Source organism: Miniopterus schreibersii (genome assembly GCF_964146895.1).
Source record: "Miniopterus schreibersii genome assembly, chromosome: 6".
Taxonomy (NCBI): domain Eukaryota; kingdom Metazoa; phylum Chordata; class Mammalia; order Chiroptera; family Miniopteridae; genus Miniopterus; species Miniopterus schreibersii.
Window position 1 is genome coordinate 78,274,584 of NC_138107.1, and position 22,931 is coordinate 78,297,514.

At 39.2% G+C, this 22,931-nt stretch overlaps 1 protein-coding gene across 6 annotated transcripts in view; it reads left to right on the forward strand.

Moving 5' to 3' along the window:
• The window catches only part of UTRN (utrophin), a 398,636-nt gene that overhangs the window by 291,238 nt on the left and 84,467 nt on the right, over nt 1-22,931 (forward strand). For all 6 annotated transcript variants that reach the window (XM_081141495.1, XM_081141496.1, XM_081141497.1 and 3 more), the window contains 2 exons: nt 6,474-6,603; nt 19,077-19,345. In XM_081141495.1, coding sequence (XP_080997621.1) covers nt 6,474-6,603; nt 19,077-19,345 — 399 coding nt within the window. The remainder of the gene's footprint in view (nt 1-6,473; nt 6,604-19,076; nt 19,346-22,931) is intronic.

Consider the following 22,931-nt stretch of genomic DNA (forward strand, 5'->3'; position numbering starts at 1 on the left):
GGAAAATTCTGTTACACTCTCATGCCACCTTAGGATAGGAGAGAAGAGGAATATTTTCTTACAGCCATGGGACAATCATGGTGCTCTCCATTTGTTATTCTTGGCTCCCGAGGTATCTGAGACTATACTCCCTTATATGAAACACCTTAGAGCATACAACTGTTAAAACAGAATTTCAGTTTTATTTTTTGAAATTGTTTTGTATCTCTCTCCCTGTTAAATCAATTATAGTCTACCGCTTGTGGCCAAAGCTTCATTTTACATGGATTTGTCCGCAGGAGGCTTGAAGCTCTTTCCATCTAGGTGTACTAGAAGGGAAAATGCGTGAGCTTTGTGACAGGTTGCCACACAGAGCACTTTTATGTCAATGGCCAAGGCTTGAGTCAGCAAGGGAGCCAGATGTCAGCTGTATGGAGATCTTTCTTCAAATACCACTGTCCTTGAGATGCCTTTGTGACCACTTATATAAAATATTACTCATCCCCATACCTTCCCAAACCCTCCCATTCCCCCTTATCCTGCATGGTAGATTGCTATAATAACGAACCATGCTTCTTTGTCTCTAGGACCCTGTGCCGAGGATCATTGCTATTCCCCTCATCAAGGGAGTCACCATATTTCCTTACTGCCTTGAACCTCATGACTTGCTTCAAACAGTGGGATGTGGTGGAAGTGATGTGCAGATTCTAGAACTGCACTAACTTATATGCTAACCTTTAGCCACATGTGACTGTTTATACTTAATTACAATTAGAGAAAACTTAAAGTTTAGTTTCTCAGTTGTACTAGTTATATTTCAAGTTCAAAACAGCATAAGCACCTAATGGTTACCATATTGGACAGCATAGTTTTAAAGCATATCTGTCACTGCAGAAAGTTTTATTGGGCAGAGCTGTACTAGAGCCTGTGCCATGGAAATCTTGCAGCTTTCACTCTGCCCTTTGGGAACACTAATCGCCATGCTTTGAAGAAGCCCAAATCCAGCCTACTGGGCAATTTGAGACCATGTAGAGGAAACCCAGGTGCTCTAGCCACTGTCCAGTGATAATTTCCAGACATGTGAGTAAGGCCATCTTGGACTTCCAACCCCATTCAAACCACAGATGACTACAGCCTCAGAAGTAATCACTGCTGGCATCAGCTGGGTTGCTGGTCAAATTGCCAGCCTATAGAATCATGAAAAATAAACCATCATTGTTTTAAGCCAGTAATTTTGCATGAGTTTGATACACAATAGTGATAATGGATATAACTTTCAATCTAATCACTGTGGTAGTTTTGAAACTGTTTGAAACTATGCCCTATGCAGTTACCTCATGATTAGGATGTGGTACAAAGAGGGCAGATGGAATGAGCTCATACCAGTTTTTTTAGTGAGATCAGTTCTTTTTTTAGGGAAAGAAAAGGATATTTGCTATTAATAAAATAGTGGCCAAATAAAATTTCAGCAAACTGAAATACTTAGTACTTATTGGCTGACAGATGATAGTAGAAAACTAACTTTGCATCTGAAAATTATTTATCAATAATTTGCAAAGTAGGTAGTTCAGATGATCAGTAGTTATTCCATGGAATTCAATAGTTACGCCAATATAGAATAATAAGATTCAGGGACTCTGGCATATTTTGCTTGGCCACATTTTAAGGTTTTATGTAGTATTTAATCCCGAAAGCATTCCTTCTTTTATTCATTATTTCTCAAGCATATGTTGAGTACTGTACATATATATAGGCAGGCATTGAGGAAACCTTCAGATGGTTAAGACATGAGCCTTACCTTGGAAGAACTCACAATGTATCAGGACAAGCTGTGTTAGGAATACATAATGCTCTGGCAACACTGAGGTGAGAGCATCCTAAACGTATGGGGTGAGCCATTACTTTGCAGGTGGGTGGGCATAGAGGTTAGAAAATAAACATTACCTACAGCACCTTTGTAGAAGAAAGAACAGAATTATTTTAAGAACAATTTTGAGATGTTGTTCACCAACCATCAAATTCACACTATTGAATTGTACAGCAGTGGTTCCTGGTGTATTTCCAGTCCTATGGCCAGCCTCACAGTCTAGTTTAGGACATTTTTTTTATCCCAGAAAGAAACCTCATACCCATGAGCAGTGACTCCTCCCTCCCTCCTCCTGTCTCCCTGTCCTGAGCAAGCACTTGTCTACTTTCTGTCTCTCTACGTTGACCTGTTTGGGCGTGTCGTAGTAATGAGCATTTGGGTCTGGCTTTTTTCACTTAGCATGATGCTTTCAAGACTCACCCATGTTGTAGCATGTGCCAGTATTTCGTTTTTATTGCTGAGTAAGATTGCGGTATATGGATATACAATATTTTATTCATCCATTCACCAACTGATGGATGTTTAGGTTGTGTCCACATTTTGGCTATTATGAGTAATATTGCTGTGAACATTCATGTACAAGTTTTTGTGTGGCCCATACTTTCAGGTCTCTTGGGCATATACCCTAGGAGTGGAATTGCTGGGTCATGTGGTAACTCTACTTTTAACATTTTAAGGAATTACCAAATTGTTTTTCAAAGTGGCTGTACCACTGCATCATGCCACCAGCAGCATATGAGGGTTCCAGCTTCTTCACATCCTCGCCAATGATTGTTACTGTCTGAGACCGAATTGTTTTGAATGAAAATACAAAGTCATTAAAATAGGAAAAATTCCAATTAGTTTATGTTATGCTCATTGAAGGCAACCCATGTATAAGTCACGTGATATCAGAACCTAAAGCTGAATGCCACTTTGTAGCTCTGTATACAAAACAACTCTGTTGGAGCCTAATTGTCTTATCATTAATGTTCACCAGGTGGCTAGGCAATGCTCCTTTTTTCATGTCTAATTGAGAGGGAAAGGGTGGTGAAATGATTCTATGTGTAATGCTGTTGAAAGTTAAGCCCATTTCTGACATGCAATTAAATATAATTGAGACAGAACAAATTCAATAACAAAATTAAACTTGCCAAATAGGGTATGCGCAGATTTTATTCTGTGTATGCTGTTCTCTCGGGTATTGGGGTACTGGGTTGGCTATGGGGCTCGAGCCCAACATTTTTCCTACTTGGCGTGGTTCCCACCTGCCCACACCTGCCTCCCCTACCTCCCTACCTCCCTTGGCATATCAGAGGAGTTCACGAGACAGCTCCCGACAACACCCTGTTTAGAGCACATTGTTTATGAAGTGCTGGAGTTTAATGTGGTCAGGAAGGAAAATTCGATTCTCCAGACCCATGCAGCTTTCTGAGACTCAGATTTGTTTTTCACGAATCTAGGAGACCTGACAATGATATTATAAAAAACAAAATTGCAAGTCTGACAGTCACTCTCCAGCCCCCTTGCCCAGCTCTCCAGTGGCTTCCCAGTGCCCATTGCTGGGTGGGTCTCAGTGCGCAGCACACTGTGCAGTGGTCTTTGTGAGCATCGTCTGCTCCCCTCTCCAACCTCGGCTGCCGCTTTATCTGCATTAAATGTTTGTCATTCCCTGAGCGCTCACTGTCACACGGCCTTATTCTTCTGCTCGTGTCTAGTGTCCTCTGTTGGGAGTACCCTTGTCTCTGCAAGGCTCAATTTCAGAGCCGCCCAAGCTCTGCTAGGTCCCAAGGCATCGATGTGGGTGCCTTTTTCACTGCAGTGGACAAAAACAGAAAAGATCCTTGGCCTTGTGGAGATTACGTTTTATCTGAGAGACAGAAAATAAACAATAGACATAATAACTAAATACCTGCCTTGCACAGTACAGGCAATAAGTGTAGGAAACACACTAATGGTGACGCAGAGTGACGGGCATGGGACAGGGGGTGGAAAGGTAGAATGCTCCGCTAAATAAGGCGGGTGGGTGGGCCTCACCGAGGCCTCATGGATGAGGGATCTGCCATGTGGATTTCCGAGGAAAGAGCTTTCCAGGCAGAGCCAACTACCAGCCAGTGGGAAGATCCATGGTGACAGCATCCGTGTGAAATTTGTAAAATTCCAGCCATCAAGGAAGTTGACCGGTCAGCTTTCCCCAGTATCCCTTCTGTAGACAAATATATTTTTCCATTTGGATTTTTGAAATTCTAAAGAGTCTCAAGATAAATCTCTTTTTGCCATCTCCCCACCCCACACCCCTACCCAATGTACACTTTGAGAACTAGTAATAATCTAGAACCCCCCGTGAGAAACTTCTGTATGCTGGAATCCTGTGAATCCTATCTTCTTTCTCCACAGAGCTGGATTCAGCCTCTACGAAATAGATGCCCCATAATTGTTCCCCTGGGACCAGTCCTGCTTTTGTTCTTCTTTCTCCAGTCACATTCCTTTATGTTCTGTCTTCTTTTAGCTTTAAACTTCCTTCCACATCATCAACCAGTTGGTGTTTCCTGTTTTCTCATTTGTGCCAAGTCTCTAAATACTGTCTGTGAATCCTCCATACTATTGGATAAACCAGCTCCTTCTAGCAGCTTGTGTTCAGTAGGTGCATTCCTGGTCCTTCCCTTTCGGAAAGAAGAAATCTAGCACAGCCCTTGAACATCATGTAAAAATCTTTACTGCTCCCACATTTACTGGTTAGGTTTGGGTTTGGGAGATATATACTCTTGACCACTACAATTTTTAGAAATACTTCTATATTCCCTACTGGTTTTCACTGCTACCTTTTAGGTAGCATACTTTCTCATATCATCATTTTACATTTCCAGTTGGTTTTGGAAGTAAATACTGGTATTTGCATTCATCTGGAGCTTCTTGCTCTAACAATAATCTGTGTTGAAGGAATAACTGACTCGAGACCCATAAATGTGTATATATATTTCTAGATTACAAATAGATATTCCCTGTTTCTCTTGTGTCTCCTTTATTTCTGTATATCAGAAACTTTAAATGTCCAAAGATCATCTTATTTTCCTGGGTGTCACACCTTGGGACTTCTTTGCAACCTGCATTTCTTAAATGAGGTGGTGGAGGTTTTATCATTTCCCCCCCAATGTAGTCATTTCATGCTCATAGGTGATAATTGATCTGGAATTTATTGTCTTGTGCTTGTTTAATGGTCAGTCTTTGGTTATATAAATGATGGGAAGAACATGTAAATGTTATCTATGGATTTTAGAGAAAGTTTTATTTCATCTCATATCCTGTACATTATTACTGTGTCTAGGGTGTGGGTTGGTGTTCACTTTTATTCTTTCAGTTTAAAATATTAAAGTCATAATTGTACATAATTTAAAAGTCAAAAATATTTACAATGCTTATCACAAAAAAACTATATTCTGTCACTCCATCTCAGTCTACTCCTCACCAGCTCTTCTCATCCCTCCCCACCCGATGGTCTTCTTCAGCTTCATTACCAGTATTTTCAGGTGTTTAGCTCCAGTTTTTGACATCAGACGAATATTCTGATTTTTAATGTTTATTTTTTACTTATTGTGGAAAAGTGTGGATTTAGCCTGGAAATATTTCATCGTCCCAACATAGTATGTCAAATGCTATTAATAACAACAGTTGTGTTTAGAAGGAAAGACTGTATTGATTCTAAAATACTACTAGAGTGTAATATCTTAGAAAATGAAAAAATAAATTTTCATAATGTGTTGCCAGGGAACTGCATTGAAAGCAACATATTAGAGCCGGGAGGTGTTTAAGAGAATAGTTTAAGAGAATAACAACACTAACAACAATTTTTATTTAGCTACAGCATCAGATAGCACATGAGGAAATCTTCATTTACTCTTACTTTGCAATAGCCATGGGCTGAGTTTTGTTGTTTTTAGTCGATTAGAGTTTTAATCACCAAACATTTTATAGGAGCATGGTGAAAGTTTATTTAACCCTCCTTAAAAGAACAAAAGTACTGAAGACAGACTTTACTGAGAATCATAGATTTGCATGAAAAACCTCACTGGGGAAAAACTGTAATTGCCTCAGCATGAGAAATGGAACATATTTTAAGATAATTGGAGACTGTCTTTTATGTGTTCTCTGGTTTAGTTTTGACTTCATGTACTTTAATTTGTTTCAATCTCCTAATTTTTTTTCTTAATATATTCTAAAGAATGTAAAACACTTCTGAGGATCTCATTACTACTTATGAAATTGCTTTCTTCTGTGCCATTGCATGTAATTTTTTTGTCAGTCAGTCTTATTAGAAAAAGTGTTCTAGAACAGCCTATTATTATATTTTAGCAATCTGACCTAAAAGTACATTTTGTGTAAGTTCAAATACACTGTCACAATTTCTTGCAAAGTGGTGGTGGTTGTTTTTTGCACATTTAAGTTCGACAGGAATCGTGTTTTTGCTTTTATTCATGTATTTCATCATTCATATGTGTAAAATTTACAGTTTTCACCTCTGACTTTGCTTAAATGCTGCTTATTAGTCATCCTCGGGACAAGCGTGGTGGGAAGCGGTCTAATTCAGGATGCCTCATTACTTGCTGAGCACATTAGTTTACAAATGCAACTTTTGCTTCTCTTTGCCAAGGCACTGAGACGTGAGTTAAAGGAGAAAGAGTGCTCCGTCCTGAACGCCATAGACCAAGCTCGAGTTTTCCTGGCCGATCAGCCCATCGAGGCCCCTGAAGAGCCAAGAAGAAACCTGCAGTCGAAAGCAGGTGAGACTGGTTTCCTCTGTGCGCCGTGAAAACCCACCTGAGGACACATAACCAAAATCACGTAGGACGTGTCCCTAGAGCATTTCAGCATCTGATAGTTAAAAATGTTCTTCCAGTATTTCAGGATTTGACATTAATTTGTTTTCTTCTGGAAATAATTGAATCAAATTTTATTATTTAACAAATGTCTAGGCTGTTAAATTACAAGATGAAGGGCCTATATATTTCAATATCATTTTTTTAAAAGGGAAGTAACTGCAGAAAATTTGACTTATTAAAAAGCACCTTGGAGCTAAAAATAATTTCTTTAAGAAATAAAAATGTACATTTCTTATATTTAAACAAATTCTATAGCAAATAACTGCAAGTAGAAAAATGGTATTTAAATACAATAGTACATATATGAAATATTTAAATATCTATAAAATAAGATTGTTTTAAACTTCTGTTTTTCAAGATTACTGTTTAAAATAAGACATTAAAGTGCTTTTCTTTTACAAGCACAGAACAGAATTTATTTAATTTAAAAATAACAAGCTGTACCATTTATGTACTTTGGTTTAAAATTGAAATAGTAACTACCTTACTAGCAGGTAGCAATAAATCACATAAATTTTGGCGCCAGCATATGTCTTTATTATGATATTTCACTGTTGGCAATAAAAGCATTTTGATGCATTTTTAAAAATAAACAGGCCATTCAAAATAGTTCTCAGCCATTCACGTAGTAAAAGCAGACCTGAGAGCCTGCCTCCTGCTGTGTCCAGCAGTGTGATTCAAGAGCATTTTTTTCTTGTGAGGGAAGTACATTTGGAAAATGCTTTCTTTGACTGCAGCTGGAGCTGGATCAGACATTTGGACAGACAGCCATTTTCCTACTCAGCCTTTCTCGGCGAAGTTCTGCTTCAATCTGAATAAATTTCCCATAAGGTCATGATTTTCTCGACTCTTTTAAACCTAGTTTTGTATGTGTGTCTGTGGGACACACACGCAGCAAGCACACTTACTATCTTTGTTAGCATTCGCTTGTATTTGCTGCTGGTGATGTCACTCTTTCCACTCAGCCCACTGGGGACCTGAGTCGTTGTCCAGTCTCCACCTTTCAACAACCCCCAGAGTCTGCAGATCACTCAGCATTGTTATGTTGATCTTTGAAGAATTACTACTTCTGAGGACTCAGTTAGATAGGAGTCATACACACACACAGCACACACATGTGCACACGTGCACGTGCAGACGCGCACATAGTAGGCGCTTACCGCGTAGCTGTTGCGTCGGTGGAGGCCTGAGCTGAGCACTGTCTGGTGGGTGGGAAGTGACCAGGCTCAGGGCAGAGGGGCGACCGTGCTGGGCACCATCAGAAGCAGCGGCGCAGCGGGGCGGGCGGAGCGGCTGTGTCGGGGGACAGTCAGCAGTTAATGCAGCGAGAAAGAAGGTGCTACCGTCGCCGAATTTTTTTAAGCGTGGAAGGAAACATGCGAAGTTCACTTGTCTCTCCTTATCCAACTTCCAGTCGACCTTAAATCTTTTCTCATCTCCTTGCTTCCCCAGAACTTTCCAGAGAATAGAGGAAACGTTTTCACAATAAGCTAATTCATAGCAGTAAAAAAGTCTTATGATATCACTAAAGCTTCACTCTAAATTTTCCTCCTCAGCGATCAGTTTAAAGGGTTAAAAAAATTGCTTCTTGAATTCTTATTTTGCTGTTCCATTCTGGATGTCTCTAGCCCAATTTCACATACTATTTTTGGGAGGCAAGGAAGAAAGTCATGTCACTGTAACTATGACATTTTTGTGTGTTTCGTTGGTTTTTTATGATTGGCAATTTTCATACTTTCTCCTTTCCTGGTATTATTATTATTTTTTGTAATGCTGGCAGATTTTACCTGCTGCTAAAAGTAAATGAAAGAAAATTATACATAATGGCTTTTATACTTTTGTTGTTTATCATGACTCCGTGCCACTGCTATCAGAAATAGAGAGCATTTCTGCCACATTAGTTATCTTGGGTGATGCTGCCTAGGGCACTCATTGTTACAGGGGATGGAATCAAATCATGATTTTAAAAAATTCTTTCTAGTAAGCATTTATTTACTGAGTATGTGCTATGTATTCTGTGCCATGGGGGACACCAAAATGGAGCCATCTATTTGTAAGTAACTATTCCAGAAAATACTTCCCGCCATGATTATTCTTTCCCAGTGTCTTTTTTTCTTCCAGCTCTTTTTTTTCCCTTCATTTGTTCTATTATCAATTATAGTGTTATATGTATGTTTATATTTTTTAATGGTAGCCTATGGAATTTTAGGTTATTACTGAGTAGCACAAGTATGAACTGTTCTCAGACATCTGTTAATTGATAAATACCATTAAAAACAAGCAAACTGTTTCAACTGAATGATTCGTTGCTGACAGAGAATCCCATCGGGTACGCTTTGCTAGTATGCCCCCTCCCCAGTTTTACAGACACATAATTGATATGTAAAGTTGAGTAAGTTTCAAGGTGTACAACATTTACTGCCATCGGATTGTTTCCATTTTATTTTCATCACCTGATTTATGTGTTAAAAGTGGAACAATAGGACAGTAAACCTCTCCTGATCCTTTGTATTGTTCTTGCACTTCTTACACTGCTTTCTGCTTCTCCTGACTATTTCGATGAGTTGGGCAGATCCTACAGTATGGCTTCTCTTCTAAAAATAAAAATAGAATCACAAAGTCCAATAAAATATTGTGTGCTGGGCAAGGTCATCAGCTAAAGTAGGGTAGATCCAGGAAGAGAGCACTAATCTATGTTGGTGACCTTGTTAACCCCCCGTTTTTTTTTGCTTGTTTGTTTTTTTAAAAATATATCTTTATTGATTTCAGAGAGGGGAAAGGAGAGGGAGAGAGAGAGATAGAAACATCAATGATGAGAGAGTCATTGATCGAGCCCGCAACCCAGGCATGTGCCCTGACCGGGAATCGAACCCCGATCGCCTGGATCCCAGGTCGACGCTCAACCGCTGAGCCACTCCCCGGCCCGGCCACCCCCCGTTTTTTGACTGGCTTCTAACGAACCCCTTCATTTTTATCTCCTCTCTCTCTGCTCATTGGCCACTGACCTCCTGGCTCCTTCTTGACTTTCAGTGTCAAGAATCTCCTGAACCTGCACCAATGTTTCTTGGCTTCTCCCGTGTTCTTCCAACCTCCCTTTGCTCTTCTTAATCCCAAATTTGAATTCCTTTGAAAAACACACAGCTGTATAGCAAGAGCTCTGTGGGACCCAGCCACAGCCAGCCTTAGCCCATTCCTGCCCCAAACCTCTTGAGGTTATCAGGGAACACTTGTGCCTTCTTAACTCTTCATCACCTACAGCTCAGGTTAAAAGTCAGATGTGCATAGAGGAGTTAGAGCTTTAGGCCTGCGTCGCTCTCCACGCCACATACAGATGCAGCAGGCGCGTCTGCCAGGGACGTGCACACGCACATTTTATGACTTGAGCTTATGGCATCAGTTTCTAAATAAAAGTGCTAATACCTTAACAAGACATTTCACCTCTAATAGTGTTCAGAAAATTGTACAGCCCGTGGTATAGGTCGGTGTAGGAAAGCTCTTTTACTTTGTTCAGCTTTTGCTTTTAAGATAAAAAAGTTTGCATTATTTTGTTCATAAATTTTCCCCTGGTCTTTGTGACACTTGGCAGTCAAGGCTTTACTGTAACTGTGACTATTGTTTTATTCCAGGCTGCCTGAACATTATTTCTTCTTAGCCTGGTGTAGCTGATTAGTTTACTTTGCTTCATTTCAATAATAGAATAATATTTCAGTGCGTTCATGCTTTTATAATTACGTGTAATGTGTATCTTGTGTATGTGTTTATTTACCCACAACTTCATATAGTTGCATATGGTTGTACCTGTGATTACCGGTTAATAACAATCATCTTTTCAGATAAAATAGTATATATGGGCTATTGTTTTTCCTCTTTTGTCTGTGACAGCTGGCTGTGTATATTTACTAGTAGTTAATATTTTAATTCAGGGTATACTATTTCAATCATTAAACGTTTAACTATTAAATGCTTAATTAATAAATGTTCATGATATTTTAGAAAGCCAATTATTAGAACTGTTTTTCTCCTATGTGAAATCTCATATATTTTACGGTATAACAAAGAAATAAATGACATTTTTAGTCTACTATGTCAGTCCATTCTATGCCAGTGTTAGCAAACTTGTGCAAATAAAATTTCAAGGTCATTAAGTGAGTAAAAATATGAAATTAACATATAGTTTAGTAGAAGTTGCTTTTGTACTGATTCTCACTATAACTTAAGGTTCCATGAAAAAGATGGCAGTAATTATTTCTTTGCATCTCATTAAATGAGACCAAGTTACACATAACCTAAGTATTTAGGCTAGTAAAACTAATGGGCATGTTTCCACACTGCATTTTTTTGTTTTACTAATAACAGCTTGATTAATGAGAACCCCATTCATTGTGAATGACAGACACCCTACTTCTATAATCATGGCATGAGGGGAATGTATTAACCCCCGTAACCAAATTACAGTCAGGGCAAGGACACAGCTGGCCACAGCCGCAGAAATGCCACCGAGAGGCCTCTTCATGTCTTCCCTTCTGCCTCTCTCCCCAGGTTTTCATTTTCAGTACTTAGCTTTGCTTTCCTGTCACCATCTGCCTTACTCACACCCTCCTACCAGGGAGGGAGAGCCCTTGTTTACATCCAGCACATTCCAGCCCGGGCTCTCACCAACAGCCTGAGGAGCATGGAGCTGAGAGACCGGTGGGATTGGCAGGCCCCTTGTGTCAACATGATGTTAGATGGAGGAAGAATCAACACCCAGAAAGGAAGAGAAGAGAAATGTTTGTAAACATAGATGTTCACGAGCCAACATTGATCTGGTGCTGACACCTCGCCCACCGTGATTCCTTTAATTATCATGATAACTCTTTGAAATGGGAATACTCTTACCACCCATTTGACAGATGAAAAAACTGAGTTTTTGAGAGGTTTGGAAGATACTGTCACCCATGTGACAGAGCTGGAACACCAGCTCAGGGTTGTCACTAAACTTGCTGCTCTTCACCACCGTCTTATACTAATTTACCCCAATAATCATAAATGCTTCTAGACATTCCGTAGGAATAAGATTTTGTTTAGTCCAGTTGGTTGGAGCATCATCCCATACACCAGAAGGTTGTGGGTTTGATTCCTGGGCAGGGCACATGCCCAGGTTGCTATTCAATCCTTGGTTGGGGCTCATACGGGAGACAGGTGATCCATGTTTCTCTCTCACATCCATGTTTCTCTTTCTCCCTTCCTCTCTCTCTAAAATCAGTAAGAAAACATATCCTTGAGTGAGGATAAAAATAATAATAATAACTAAATGTTTATAACTCTTTGCTTTGCCCTTACTGTTGTTTTTCTTTACTGAAATATCAGGCTACTTAACAGAATGACATACCAGTTTACGGATTTCCTAGCACCGAAGAAGAAGGCGTTTAGGCAATATTAGACTTTGTCTTTTTAATTTTCACATGAGAACTTGGAATATTAATTGCTTTCAGGCCCATAGACCAAGACAATAATTTAATTAGCTCCTCAAGTCCAAATTAGATTAGTAAAGATGGAATGCGTGAAAAAGCACAGAAAAAAATATAATGTTGCTTTCTTTCCCAGTGTTCTTAACTACAGAGCAGCAATGTGTTCCTTCCCAATTTAAAGTTCTACACTGTATGGGTGGATGTAATAAATCGAGTCTTTAACTTAATATAATGAGCCAGCTCAGTAAGCCCATTGATTGGGTAAAAATTGCAAAACCTTTTTGGCCTGCTAATGAATACCTTAGTAATGAAATCCGATTTAAAGAAACAAATTCTTGATGAAAAATGGTATGATAACAAAGGTTGGTTTGATGGACACAGCATTTTAAATTAATTGTTCACATCTGTTGTGTTCTCTAATCACGGTTACAACCATCCATAAATCACATTTGTCTAATAAAAAAGATGGTAATAATTTACATGTATGTATTGTATTGTAATCAACATCTGGGATGTTATTTTCAGATTTAAACATAAACAATAGGAGGGTGCTAAACTCTTTTAATGCTGTGGTGAGCTTATTTTGTTGTTCCTCTTGGCATGTGGGCTCTTCTTGAGTGTATTAGAGGGTTTGCCAAATTCAGCTCCTTATCTGGGCAGTTCATAAATATGAGACATACTCAAGATCTTTTAGGACAATGGCCAAGCTAAGCTAAGCTAAGCTTGGGTAGAAAGCTGAGGACTTCTTTCGTAGCTTGCTCAGTCATTGGCTGGTGTGTCCGTCGGGGAAGCAGCCGGGGGCGAGATGGGCAGTAGTGTAGCAAGAAAGGGAAGACTTTTAATCTAAGACTCTTGCCCTTTGATTCTTGAAGGAGGAGGGACAGAATTTATTTTTTCAAGTCAATAATATTATGCAGATATTTATTCATTTATTTAGCAAGTACTTACGGAAAGCCTACCGTGGGCCGGGTGATAGTCTAGATACATCCTGAGGATGGAGCAGCGGGCGAAACATATCCTTGCCGTCCTAGACTTACCTCGCCAGCTTCCCCTCCTCCCTTTCGGCGTCACCCTCCCGCCCCCCGTGACCTGCCTCCTGCTGTCTTGCACAAATCCCTGACTTGAATGACTTACCAAACTACCCTTAGTGTGAGGAAGTTTGAGGAATATTCAGTTACAGAAAATTGAAAGCTGGATCTCAGGTTGCTTAGCTGGGTTTGTTCCAGGGCCTCTCTGCTGTTCCTGCTCCTTCCCTTAAAGGTTAATCTTCCTAATAGTCTGTTCCTCCTGCTTTCTCAGCGCGGTGCTGGCTTTATTTACTTGGCCTACTTTACAGGAAGAGCATAACTTGCAAGTGTTTGATCTCTCTCTCTCTGCCTTCATTAACTTCTGGTCAGAAATGCCATTTATCTCCCTCCGTAGCGTGATCTGCACTCTTTCCTCTCCCTCCCTCCTCCCACCCCCACATGGATACCTTGCAGTTTGGTATTGTGGAAAACATTGTTTTCTTTGGAGTTTTCTTTTTCCTAAATGCATCTGTTCATGTTCACTGCCCTCACCGCCCGCTTTGAGAAACCCCTTGGCAGCTGGATGGATGCATATCATCTTTATCACATCCCTGCTGAAAGATTTGGGCTGCACACGAGTAGGTGAATCTCCTCGGGGTAGCCTCTTACTGTTGTCATCTTAACAATTTATTAGATGAATGCAATTAGAAGCATTAAAGTAATCAGCTAATGGTGCTGGCTGCTGGACTTGTACTCAGGTTCATAATGAATTGTTGTCGTTTGTCACCATACAGAATAGGCAATGGGCAGGGTCCTCTTAAACACCGATCATTTCAAAGAAATTAAGTTGATCTTAATCATGTAATCAGAAGAAAATTTCAAAAGACGTTATTCCCCATTATTTTAATCAGAAGCATCTTTGGGTCATGAGGAAGGGGAAGGAAAGAAAGAGAGGAGCAGGGAGGGACGGAGGGGCTGAAGAAAGAGAGAGAGACAGCAAGGCAGGTCAGGGCTCTGGAGAAATGGGCATGTGTTGTTTTTGCCCTTGAATTCCTGTTGGCTGATTAACTTGGTTTGCTTACCTGAAAATCTCTACAGATGTCTAAATAAGCTCCCTACACTTAATAATATAACAATAGAAGGAATGAAAGAAATTAACTCTTTTGAGGCCCTACTGCTGCCAGGTATGGGCCAATAGCTTTATAGATATTAACTGAGGTTCAAAGAGATAAGGGATGTACCTTTGATTACATAACTCGTTAGTGTTGGAACTAGCATATAATCTCTCATCTTTTCTTGCTCCAAATTATCCAGGAGTGAAGAGGCTACTCTGAAGAATTTTTTTTACTGTATGTGTTTTTCTTAACATTTTTTCAATCTCTTGGTGAAATACAACAGTAAGAATATACACGCATGTAATAAAAAGCAAATAGTACAAACAAGACAGTCGAAATTACCACACTTGAAATACTTTTTAAAACCTTCTCTTTGACAGTAAAACGTTTTTTATAAATGCTTTACATGGGTGTGAGGAGGAACAAAAAATAAGAAGGAAGATTTCCACTTAAATTATGAAGTTGAGCATCTTCAATAAAGACTAAAGCTAAAAATTCCATTCAGTTCAACTCAATGCAGTAATTATATGTTGAGGACAATCAGTCTCTAGACTGAGGCCTGCACAGCCAAGATGGAAATAAATAAAAGATGAATGACATAAAGCTTTGCTACCTATCGAGTAAAAAGTCACAACAGAGATAGTAATTGCCAGTACCACAATTGAGAAAGAAAGTACAATAAACATGGGACGTCTTTCTTAAAAACAACACAGGCTGATTGTAAGAGATTTCTATCATTATTTCATGGGAGAAACATATACTTTCATTTTTTTAATTAAAAAATTTTTACTTTGCATAAACACACAAGGGGAGATGTTTTTGTCCCCTCAACTGTTAAGATTTCTTAGGGCAGCTTTGCCTTTCTTATATAATTGAATTTTAGAGGTAAAAGTGTCCCTTGGTTTAAAATGCTTTCCCAGCGTGAGAAAATAGGGCTCCCCACCTGACGCAGCTGGGAAGCGCGGGTCATAAAGCTTGCTTCCAGAAGGTCAGGGCCGGAGCAGGGCTGATGGCAAGTCCCAGCCTCTGCTCCTGGCCCCGCTGGTTTCCCTGTGTCCCAGTGAGCCCTATTACTGTCCCCCGAGGTAAAGGAAAGCGTGGTGTAAGTGCCACCCGGCTGGTGGCGTAGTGGAAGAATAGACGGCTGGACCCGAGAGCCAGCGCCGGGGTTGGCGCCCTCTCTCCTCTCTTTCCTTTGCTCTGCCTTCTTCCTGAAAGGTGTCCTTCCTCGGAGAGCTCCGTAACACACTAAATAAGTTGCTGTTTTAAATTATATAAATATAATAAATGTGGTAATATTTACAATATAGTATATCACGTACATAATATACATATAAGGATATAAATATAGAAATTAAATGTGATTCCACCCTCAGTGTCTGGCCAGTTAAATGGAAGACCTGGGAGGGGAATGGAAGAGTGACGAGTGAAACAAAGTGCTTCCCCCCAAAACACACACACACACACACACACACACACACACACACACACACACACACAGGAGCTGAGAGTGGCAGGAAGAGTGCTTCTGGTGTGAGAATGGTCAATACGCTTCTTTGGCTTTCCCCTGCGCCTGCTCCGCCTGGGGTCAGCCCCTATTGGCTGCCTTTTCAAATGCAAATGGTCCTTTGCTCTCGGGCCTTGTTTCAGTGGCGCTGCTCCCAGTGGGAGGACACAGCTCAGGAGCGGAGAGAGTCTGTCGAGTGTCAGCAGCAGGCACCAGAGTGGTCAGTCTATAAGCTCTGACCTAGTAACACGTTACATTCACTTGCAGGGCTTTGGCAATATATCTGTGGGGACACTCACTCGTGACCAAGTCAGGATCTTCTAGTATTTTGGGGTAGGGGAGCAGCCTTTGGAAACAAACACGCGAACTCACAGGTGGTTTCTAACACGTCAGCAGCAGTCAGACCCACGGGGCCTGAGGGTTCTCCGGTCCTGCGTGAGGGTTCTTGGAATTTCCCACAAAATAGCTCTTCACATTTGAAACAAATTCTTGTTCTTTGATTTCTGAAAACGAGGGGATTTTTAAATGTAATCATTTCTTTTTATTTTCATCTTTTCTGCTATTTCGCTGCTTTGGTTTGTTTTATTTTCTTACTCTGGATTGCCATCAGTTGGTACTTCACATGCTGCTTCTCGTTACCTGTTTCACAGATGTTCTGGAAAGCTTTTGCTTGGTTAGATACCACGCTCTGTTCTTGGTTTAAAGTCTTCATTAAACTGAGATTGTTTCCCTGACCGGTGTGGCTGAGGTGGTCGGAGCATCGTCTAGTTCACCAGAAGGTGACGGGTTCCATTCCCAATCAGGGCACAAACCTAGGTTGAGGGTTCAGTCCCCATTTGGGGCGAGTGCAGTAGGCAACTGATTGATTTCTCTCTCTCTCTCTCTCTCTCTCTCTCTCTCTCTCAAGTCAATAAAAATAATAATAATAATGAACTGAGTTTGTTGCTGCAGTAGGAGGCACTTTTATTCTGACTTTGTTATTAGTTAATATGTTTCCTTTCTGGCAGACAGATGGTGAAATAGAGCTTTTCTGTTTTTTCTGAGTAGCTGCTTGAGTAGGGAGTCTATAATGTATACTACAAAAGGACTGCTCCATCAAAAGATTTTATATTAAGAGAAGACAAAAAGTCACAGCTAGTGTCAGGTCTTTTGTCACAGGAGAAAGAAGCTGCGTCAGGTAATTCAGTGACTGACTCAGACACAGTTTTTATTTTATCCAAGGAAAATGATCATAATTAGATTGTCTTTTCTGAAATTGGTACTGTATTGTCTTTTTATAAAAGTGAATCATTAGCAATGAAATTTTATCTTTGAAAAAGCCCAAGTGACTTATTAACGAACACAGGTGTTGCCATTATAGAAATGGCCAACTCCCTTTCTCATCAGGCCATTTATGAATGATTATTTCATCTCACAAATAGTTTTATATTTATATAAAAATAAATTGTGTATAATACAAATATTATATGCTTACCATTTTCTCAGTATCTTGAAGGTGTAAAGATTTAAATAAGGTTTGCCTAATGACATCATGTCTCTTCCAAAGTTTTTTCTCAGGAACCTTGAAATCCTGATGTGTTGCTGGCTCTCTAATTCACTTACTTTTCCATATTTACATGTGCCAGTATATTTAGTCTACCTATCATAACATATTCTCTTCTTATGATCAATCTAGTTGCCAAGGGATTTTTTAAGTCTCTCTGTATAGCCTCATAGCACTTAAGCAGTAGAACTCAAAGTCCTGTGGTTACTAAATTCTTGAGTCTCTTTGGTTCCCTGAGATTTACTCTAGCTGCTTTTAAGTCTAAGTATTGATATGTAGAATATTTGGAAATTTAGATAGATAAAAACATGTGTTCTGTCCCCTTTAACTTGACTTCTAAATAATATTTAAATAAAGATAGGCAGACAAATTTATGTTGAATATGAAAGTTGTAGTAAAGAAGAGTTTGCTGAATTTATCTTACCAGGAAGTTTGATGAACTTCAGTTCATTATATAGTGATCTGAAATATTTTGAGGTGAAGAGGAAGTTGTTAATGTGACTGATACTAAAAGATGGGATATTATCACAAAGAACAATGTGCATGTCTATCAGATTAATTTACATTTCACCTTGATTGTATGTTTCTAACCTGTCTCTCGGTTTCGAATGGACGAGCAGGAAAACCATCGAACCAGCTGGATAGGAAAGGAGGCATCCTCGGGTGCCGAGCGCAGTGAGGCCCAGGAGGGCTCAGCTGGTGGTCTCTCTAACCTGCTGTAAGAGGGTCTGCTCTGTGTCCATCACATTCCTCTATGTTTCTGACCCTGGGCTTTGAACTTAACTTTCATTTCTGTCGATATCTTTTCCTTGCCTTCTAGACTCTTACTCTGCCTTCCTGCCCCTGTCCTATGGCTGGTCTTGACATACCTGCCCTTTCCTGTCTGAAAATCTAACTTTACTTGAGACATTCTGGAAGCCCGCTTGTCTATTAAGTATTTAGGATGGTCCTTGAAATCTTGCTCTTTCTCTTGAAATGTTTGTTATGTGCCACACTCATTCTGGATTACAGAAAACGCCCTGCATTAACAATGAACTGCCAAGCAAACTCAGCTAAGATAATTTACTGGTCTTCAGTTCCCTGTTTTCTTTTTTTTCTTTTTGAGGAACATGATACATTAATCTTATTTTTGCAGAGTTTATTCCTCATAACTTAAAGCTATTTCTCTCCTAATTATACTCCCCATTTCTCTTGAGGGCAATGGAATGAAAAACTGTCTCTGGATTTTACATAACTAAATTTATGTAAAAGAAAAAATGTTAATGTTTTTACTTATCTTGTGACATTTCAAGGTTTGCAAATATATTAAAATTCAAAAGTCACCCAAACCACTGGGCCACTTATTACTCTGTAACTGTTTTCTTCTTTTGAGAAGTAGCAGGGCATTAGTGGAAGAAGGATAGAGAAACTTTTTCTTCCCCTGTTTAGTGTAGTTCTGTCTCCATGTACCCTGGTAATGTCTTCTCAAAAGGTGGTCTTCACACTTGGCTGTCAAGTTGAGCCCAGCCGGCATGGCTGAGTGGTTGAGAGTTGACCCATGAACTAGAAGATCACAGTTTGATTCCCTGTCAGGGCACATGCCTGGGCTTCGGGTTCGATCCCCAGTAGGGGGCGTGCAAGAGGCAGCTGATCAATGACTCATCATTGATATTTCTCTATCTCCCTCCCTCTCTTTCTCTCTCTGAAGTCAATTAAAACAAACATATATGTAAAATATTGATCAGCCTTATGAAATTCTTTTTTTTATCACAGAATTGACTCCCGAGGAGAGAGCCCAAAAGATTGCCAAAGCCATGCGCAAACAGTCTTCAGAAGTTAAAGAGAAGTGGGAAAGTCTAAATGCTGTTACTAGTAACTGGCAGAAGCAAGTGGACAAGGCGTTGGAGAAGCTCAGAGACCTGCAGGGAGCCATGGATGACCTGGATGCTGACATGAAGGAGGCGGAGGCCGTGAGGAATGGCTGGAAGCCCGTGGGCGACTTACTCATCGACTCCCTGCAGGACCACATTGAAAAAACCATGGTCAGCATCACTGCCCCAGATAAAGGAGTTTCAGAAATGTTTTATTATTACATACAGCACAAGGAAAGAGAGCCAAATATATAACTTGTCATAAGGGATATAAGGAATTGTTAAAAGGTCAATGCCATTACAGCCCATGCCAAAATCACGATATAGAAGATTTCCAGTAGCAACATGTGTTTTCTTGTGCCCTTCACTATCAGAATCCCTCCCCCAAATAACAACTCTGACTTTACAATAATTTACTTTCATTTATATATTTTTCACTTAACTTTGCATTCCTAAACACTTACTTGGTTTTTAAGAAATATTTTAAAGTCCCTTTTAATCTCCAATATTCCTTTCCTTTTTTTGTGTGCAATGCATTTGTTAAGACAGTTGATTGTTTGTTTTGTAGTGTTTCTCACAGCTTGGATTTTGCAGAATGTCATCCACATGGTGTAGTCTGGCAGATTCCTGTCTACTTTGTATTTCCTGTAAATTGGTAGTTTAATTTAAGTTTTAATCAAACGTATACTGTTTTACTGGGAATTCTTATCTATACATTTTTTCTCATTGTATATACACAATAGGTATACTATATATTGTGTATATTATATAGTATAAATATACTATAAATAGTATAAATATACTATGTAATATACTCAAATATGGATTTGATTATATTAATGATTAGTTTAGCTGTAAATTCTTTTTGTAGTCAGGAATTGCCCACAGTTAAGGATGTTAGACTTATCTTCTGGACTCCCTTTGGCTCTAGTATTCTAAAACATCCAGGAAAGAAGTTAATGAGATTTGGACAATAAGAGATACAAATAACTGATTTCGAGTATCCTGCAGTCTGTAATAGCGTAGTAAGCTGTATACCAGGTAGTTAGAAATCAAATCAAAGAATAAACCAGTGAAAAACCGGAAGGTGTTAGACTGACAGTGTCCTATCATGACTGGGACGTTTATTGCAAAAGACATCCCTCTTTTGTGCATAGACATGGGGCAGTGCTTTCCTTTGTTCGTATGCACGTGGCTCAACAGGGAGGGAAGAATGGTCCAGGTAATCAAGTGCATGCTTAGGTAAATTACTTGTGTGTGTGTGTGTGTGTGTGTATACGAATAACATAGTAGCGTTTATTGAGGCCTACTGTGTGCTAAGAACTGTTCTTCACAGTTTGCATGCGTATCTCTTTTAATCCTCACACTAACAGCAAGATAGGTGTTATTACGATGCCCACTTATCAATGATATTGCGCAAGCCCGCACGGCTAGCGAGTGGTAGAGTTTTCATGATTTCTTTGTTGCTCTTCTCTCTCATTGTCGAGACCTCATTCACAATAATGTAATTAAGCACAATTTTGATCATCTATTTCAATTCAGAGTTTTAAAAGTTATGGATTAAATTTTAAACTTAAACATATCATTGAAAGAGTATTGGTGCCTGACATCTTATGTTTTAAATAAACATAAGTTTCCAGCAACCCTAAGAATTAAGTAGGCTTATAACTCTAGTCTCCTAAAAACCATTAGCCTGGGGGGATCTGAGTTTCAAATAATCAACGGAAAATAAAGCTTCTTTGGAAGTTGCCTACTTCTTGGACTTTCAAAGATGGTTTTAAACACTGAAGATCTTCAAGTTAGTGGTTTACAAAAGTATGTTCTTTTGAACTGCGATGCCTCTTGCTTAGAGCCAGAATGTATCCATTTGAATTTGAAAGTGTAAGTTTTTAATATAGGATGATTAGTGTTGGATGAAAATAAAAACTTGTACAGGTTATTAAAGGCCTAACTGTTTTGGAGCTGTTAACCCCATTTGATTAACGAAAGTAGCCATCGCTATATGCAAATCCTTTTGTTCAAATCTCTGCTTACTTGGAAAGCTAGGAAAGTTACAATTAATATTTAAGAGAGAGGAATAAACTGTGGATTAAAATACTTTAACATCTTATTAGAAAAGCCCAAATCTAATTAAGTCAAATAAAATGGATTCACAATCTGGGGTGTTTTACATGTGTTCTGACATACACCCCCAATCCCATCGAAGCTATAGGCAGGTGAAAATAAGTACTGATTATTGCTAACTATTATTAAATATGCCAAAGCAAGTGGGAAACTAAATCTTTGGGGTAATCAAATAATTTTAACTTTCTAAAATTATCTTGTCATTCTCATTTGCATAATGCACACCTCTTAACAGGAGACCAGTCTGGGATTCACATCTGCCAACAGGCTGCCAGGCAGTGCCTTTAATACTAGCAGATGTTTCTGTTTTTCCAGCAAGAAGACCACATAGATTTTTATTCTGCTATAGGAAAGCACAGCCAGAACGTGATAAATTGCTTCTTTATAATGGAACACATGGCAGATCTGAGATCATTTTAAAACTTGCTTTATTTCAAGCTCCTTCATTCGGAAGTGCCTACAAACCAAAATACAAGCTTCCTTAAGAGATTTCTTGTTCCCATAAAACACTGACCACCGCAACCAAAACAAAACCTACAGACCTTGTTTGTCACAGGTCTTTTCATGTTCTTACCTGTGGCTTGTAAGAGAAAAATTTTTATAGAGGAAAAATGAAAAATCCTTTATTCTAGAAGATTTAAAAATTGTTATAATCTAATTAAAATTTAAAAATCATCTTTTGAAGGAAAACTGGTCATTTAAAATTTTATAAATTTGAGAATATTTTCTAGCATTTCATTTTTAATCTTCAATATCTATAGTTTGGTATTTTACAAAGATATTGATTTTAAAAGCTGATTAAAATTCTTGAGTCCTCCAAGGTGCTCGAGGAGAGAATATTAATGTATAAAAAATATTAAAACCATCACTGAAGAAAGCTTGAAGGGTTTGAGTTCTCTACAGTTATTCTCAAACTGAATCTGAGGGACACCATGTCTCTTCAAAGTCCAGGCTGCAAAATTCTCTTTCCCACCCGCTTCTCTCTGTCCCATGCTTCTGCTTTGATGATTCGTCCCTCAGGCCTGTGTTGTTAGTGAAATGCCTTTGTTATCATATAACTGCTTTTCTGGCTGGGCTGTATTTGTGCGTCTGTTGTCGTGTGCACTTTCCGACGTCAGCCATGGAGAGAACTGTCGCAACTCTCCCTTCTGACTCTCCGCCTTGAGCTTCTGTGTGTGGCTTTTGGGCATGTTTAAGAATTTTGAAACACTAAAGCGTATTCTCTGATTTACCTAGAATTAATTTCTTTTTAAAAAGAGTTATGTTCTTAATATTATTTTGATGTTTATCAGTCATAATGATTATTTTTAGCCTGTATATGTTATATAAGGCAGAGTTATATAGGTTAACTAGAAAAATGTTGGAGGAGAGAAGGAAGGAGTTAAGTAGTTAAAGGGGCTCTCTTTTTATACTCCTAAGACAGAAGCCAAATTAATACTTGTAGTGTTTTAATAAAATGTTATAGTACCCAAAGCACTTTAATATATGTCGCTTCATTAAACTTGGAGTGGCGAAGGAGGAGAAGAGAGGGGGCTCACAGGTGAATGCCTAGGGTCTTAAGGGGGGGATTGTAGCAACGATAAAACCTGAGGGCTGATGCTAGTAGGATGTTCACAGCACCTCTAATCTTGGG